Here is a 4,253-nt window from a genome sequence, read left to right as displayed (position 1 = left end):
TGATTCATGAATTCTCTTGTTATGATACAAGGAGCCAAAATCATGACCTGCCATAAGAAATTAATACAAAAATAAAGTTGTGGATCATTTACATCAAGCATGTTCCTCCATTCTTTAGTATCACCAGTTAATAAAGAAGAGGAATGAGATAATCCAGCATTATTGACACACACGTCAATACCACCAAACTGATCTTTAGCATAACTAAATACACTCTTGATATCATCTTCATTAGTAACATCACATTTCATACCAACCAGTTTACCACCACTAGCAGTTGTACCTAGACTATCTGATAATTTCTATAAAAATATTCAATCATAGACCCTGTTGAGTGATCATACTATCATAACTAACCTTTATTCTTTCCACATCTCTTGCTACTCCTAATACTATCATACCATTCTTTACCAGTGATGCAGCAATCCCTGCTCCAATACCAGAACTGGCTCCTGTCACTAATGCTACTCTGCCACACCAGCGATCCATCTTGTTCAGTGGTTTGTAATTGTGAACCCAAACTAATGGCCAAGTCCAGCCCTCTTGAAGTCAGGGTTTCCCACAAAGCATGCTAATTAAGTGAGCTTAACATACATGCTTCATGAGCTGACATTGTCAAACACCATAATAGTATAGATGTTCAGTTTGCTACCACTAGCAGTTGTACCTAGACTATCTGACAAAAGATAAGTCATGAATATTAAAACCTAGTCTCACGATCCTCCTAATGGTGTGTGTTCTAGTACATGGTTGTGGGCCAAGTTTTGCCAAAATTAAAAAAGACAGAATCCTCAATTTATATATTTTTTCTGATGGATATACATGTACTTAGGTCGTGTAAAATATTTAAGCCCATTCCAATCAAAATTGAATTTTTTATGGATTTTTAAAAGGCACCCAACAATTTGGTAAAAGTCCTTGTACAGGGATTTTGGCAAAACTTCGTCAAAAATGACAAGGAGAGATTCACTACTTAGGTCTAGTCTGGCTAGCAAAACTATTAATTAAAACTAATCATAGCCCCTCCTAGTCTCAGGCCCTTCGCTTCCTGGGATTTTAGATAACGTAGACACTTTAATATTTAAGGATATTAGGTATCAGCTAACCTTTATCCTCTCCACATCTCTTGCTACTCCTAATACTATCATACCATTCTTTACCAGTGATGCAGCAATCCCTGCTCCAATACCAGACCTGGTTCCAGCATGGTTTCAGTCACTACTCACTAGATACTCTGGAAGAGGGTGTGGCTCATTACAATTAATAGCTCAGGGAAATATGGCTGAAGTTGAAAGCTTAGAGACTCTCCTGGAGAAATCAGCCAGTGCTTTAGACGAGAGAGAAGCGTCTGAAATGAAAAGGATATTATATGGAGCTCCTACACCGTGAGACCCTACCTTATGATATAGTTTAACTACATCGGTATTATATTCTTAGTAAGATAGAGCTCCCACGTGAAGCAGTAGAGAAAGCTGGAGCTGGAAACTTTGAGCTGGCTGCATACAAATTCCCTGTGTCAGGAGAGGAGGAGAGCCGCCCTCGTCGTATTGTCCGTATAGCTGTGGTCCAAAACGAAATAGTGAAGCCAACAACAGCTCCAATCTCAGAGCAGGTATCATTATAGGTGTGAGAAAAGGGCGTGAACAACAAGCAGAATCAGAAATGCTGTCATTTCTATGTCTTTGTTATTTTAGAAAACTGCACTTTGGGACCGCATTAAAGAAATAACACATACAGCTTCGCTTTGCGGTGTGAACATCATTTGCTATCAAGAAGCATGGCGTAAGAGAAAATAATGTTGACTTTATTGTCGCTGTTTTGGTCTTCTTTCTCCCTTTCTTTTTTATTTGCCTCAACAGCTCAACCTTTTTTCTTTTGCACACGTGAGAAATATCCGTGGACTGAATTTGCAGAATCAGCAGAAGATGGCCCCACGATAAAGTTATGCCAAGAGGTGAGTTTTAAAAATAAATATTTCTATAATAATTATTTTTCAAAGATGGCTGCCCGTTACAATATGGTAATCGTGTCTTCAATACTTGAAAGAGATGCCAATCATGGTGGAATCCTTTTCAACACTGCCGTCATCATATCAAACACTGGTAAAGTACTGGGAAAAACACGCAAGAATCACATACCAAGAGTTGGAGACTTCAATGAAGTATGTCAAATTTAGTCTGCACTACTGTACAAAATGATTTATTGGTGAGGAATATTGGTGATTGAAAGTTCTATGAAGAAATTGCCAATATAAAATTCGCCATTTGTTTCAATTTGAGCATGCTCAATGGCACATGGCACAAAATTACTAATATAAAATCTGCGAATTTCTTTCCACAGGCAAATTCGCCAAATATTACTCCTGCCAATAAATCATCTTGTACGGTATTTACTAATGTACATGCAACTTTAATTAATGTTAATTTCCTTGATAATAAACTGGGCGTAGTTAATTTTAAAAACTTTAAAATGGGTCCAGCCTTAGAGTGTAGCCAGGTGCTCACTCAGGGTTTCTGCTGAGTGAACTGAGCAGTATGCTTCATGAGCTGACAAGGACAAGCAGATACAGTAGGAACAACTTTAGAATCTAAATTTGATCACCTCAAAAATTTATACCGTATATCGGGTATATTTCAATGCATGAAAAGTGGTGTAATTTTAAAGTTCAGTGATGGAAAAATTCGGAAGCCCTTTATATTCCGAAAATATTTTACTTGCTATTATTTCCATGAACCACCTGGCCTAGTAAGTAAATCGAAGCATTTGCTGACTTCTCTACTTCTGAATCAACCTTAGCAACACTTCTAACTGGCAAAGAAGGCTCTTTATGGCCTTCGAGCTAGAAGCAATGGATAGTTATGAAGCCACGTGTTCATAATGATTGCACAATACCACATATCTTCTATTTCTTTTTATCCGCATATTTTAAAATTTCATAATGTTTATTTTCGCAATGGATTGCTTCTTCTGAAATTATTAATGCATTGAAATATACCTGATATACGGTATGCAACATAAGTACATGTGTGTGTATCAAAAAATTATTAAAATGGAGAATTCTGTCCTAATTATTTTTGGTGAAATTTGATCAACGTCCCTGTACTGGAGTACAGGTACTTTGGCTCAATTTTTGAGTAACTTTAAAAATTCATAAAAAATCTAATTTTGATCGGAATTATCTCAAACTTGCCATACAACATACATACTGGTATATGTATTAGAAAAAATTATAAAAATGAAGAATTCTCTCCTGGTCATTTTTGGCAAAATTTGGCTAACGCCCCTGTACTACAGTACAGGTACTTTGGCCCAATTTTTGAGTAACTTAAAAAAATTCATAAAAAATTTGATATTGATCGGAATCATCTCAAACTTGCTATACAACATACATACAGGTATATGTATTAGAAAAAATTATAAAAATGAAGAATTCTCTCCTGGTCATTTTTGGCAAAATTTGGCCAACGCCCCTGTACTATAGTACAGGGACTTTGGCCCAATTTTGAGTAACTTTTAAAAATTCATTAAAAATCCAATTTTGATTGGAATCATCTCAAACTTGCTATACAACATATGTACAGGTATATGTATCAGAAAAAAATTATAAAAATGAAGAATTCTTTCCTTGTCATTTTTGGTGAAATTTGGTCGACGCCTCTGTACAGTGTAGAAGGGAACTGAGCCCTTAAATGAACATTATTAAAAAATAAACACATGACAAGTATAAATAGTAGCCTAAGAAATGAGAAAATAGAGTAATAATGGAAAGAAATGAAAAATAAATAAAATAGTACAAGGACTTAGGCCCAATTTGTGAGTAGCTTTAAAAATTCATAAAAAATCCAATTTTGATTGGAATTGTCTCAAACCTGCTACACATGTATATGTATTAGCAAAAATTACAAAAATTAAGAATTTTCTTCTAGTCACTTTTGGTAAAATTTGGCCAAACACCCTGTACTGTAGTACCCTGTACTATATAATAGTACATGGTCTTACAAACTACTGACAAGAAAAAACTGCATGAAAATCCTGTGGGAAACCCTGTACCAACTATCATTCATTATCATCATTACTTGTTATAGTTGTTATGTTGTTGTTGTTGTTGTTACTTTAGTCCACATATTATATGGAAGGTAATACCGGACATAAAGTGTTCCAGACTGCGTATGGAAGGATTGCTGTGAACATTTGCTATGGACGTCATCATCCGTTAAATTGGCTAGGCTATGGCATTAATGGAGCAGAGATTG

At 35.6% G+C, this 4,253-nt stretch overlaps 2 protein-coding genes across 2 annotated transcripts; one reads left to right on the top strand and one right to left on the bottom strand.

The window, feature by feature from the left end:
* Positions 1–5: 5 nt before the first annotated feature.
* On the bottom strand, positions 6–654 carry LOC100641355 (dehydrogenase/reductase SDR family member 11-like; the record flags this gene model as incomplete). The annotated part of the gene is made up of 3 exons (XM_003391311.2): positions 358–654; positions 93–302; positions 6–47 (listed from the first exon to the last, which is right to left on the bottom strand). Coding segments are annotated over exons 1-3 (384 nt in total), but the record flags the coding sequence as incomplete, so codon positions are not given.
* Positions 655–1,234: 580 nt separating this feature from the next.
* LOC100641230 (beta-ureidopropionase-like) lies at positions 1,235–4,249 on the top strand (the record flags this gene model as incomplete). Its single annotated transcript, XM_003391310.2, has 6 exons — positions 1,235–1,385; positions 1,438–1,612; positions 1,695–1,782; positions 1,860–1,954; positions 2,000–2,161; positions 4,118–4,249. Coding segments are annotated over exons 1-6 (759 nt in total), but the record flags the coding sequence as incomplete, so codon positions are not given.
* Between the last annotated feature and the right edge of the window lie 4 nt (positions 4,250–4,253).

Source organism: Amphimedon queenslandica, unplaced genomic scaffold, assembly GCF_000090795.2.
Source record: "Amphimedon queenslandica unplaced genomic scaffold, v1.1 AMPQUscaffold_9775_Cont18037, whole genome shotgun sequence".
NCBI lineage: Eukaryota > Metazoa > Porifera > Demospongiae > Haplosclerida > Niphatidae > Amphimedon > Amphimedon queenslandica.
The sequence above is the reverse complement of the archived record's forward strand: the minus strand, read 5'-3'. Positions and strand labels throughout refer to the sequence as shown.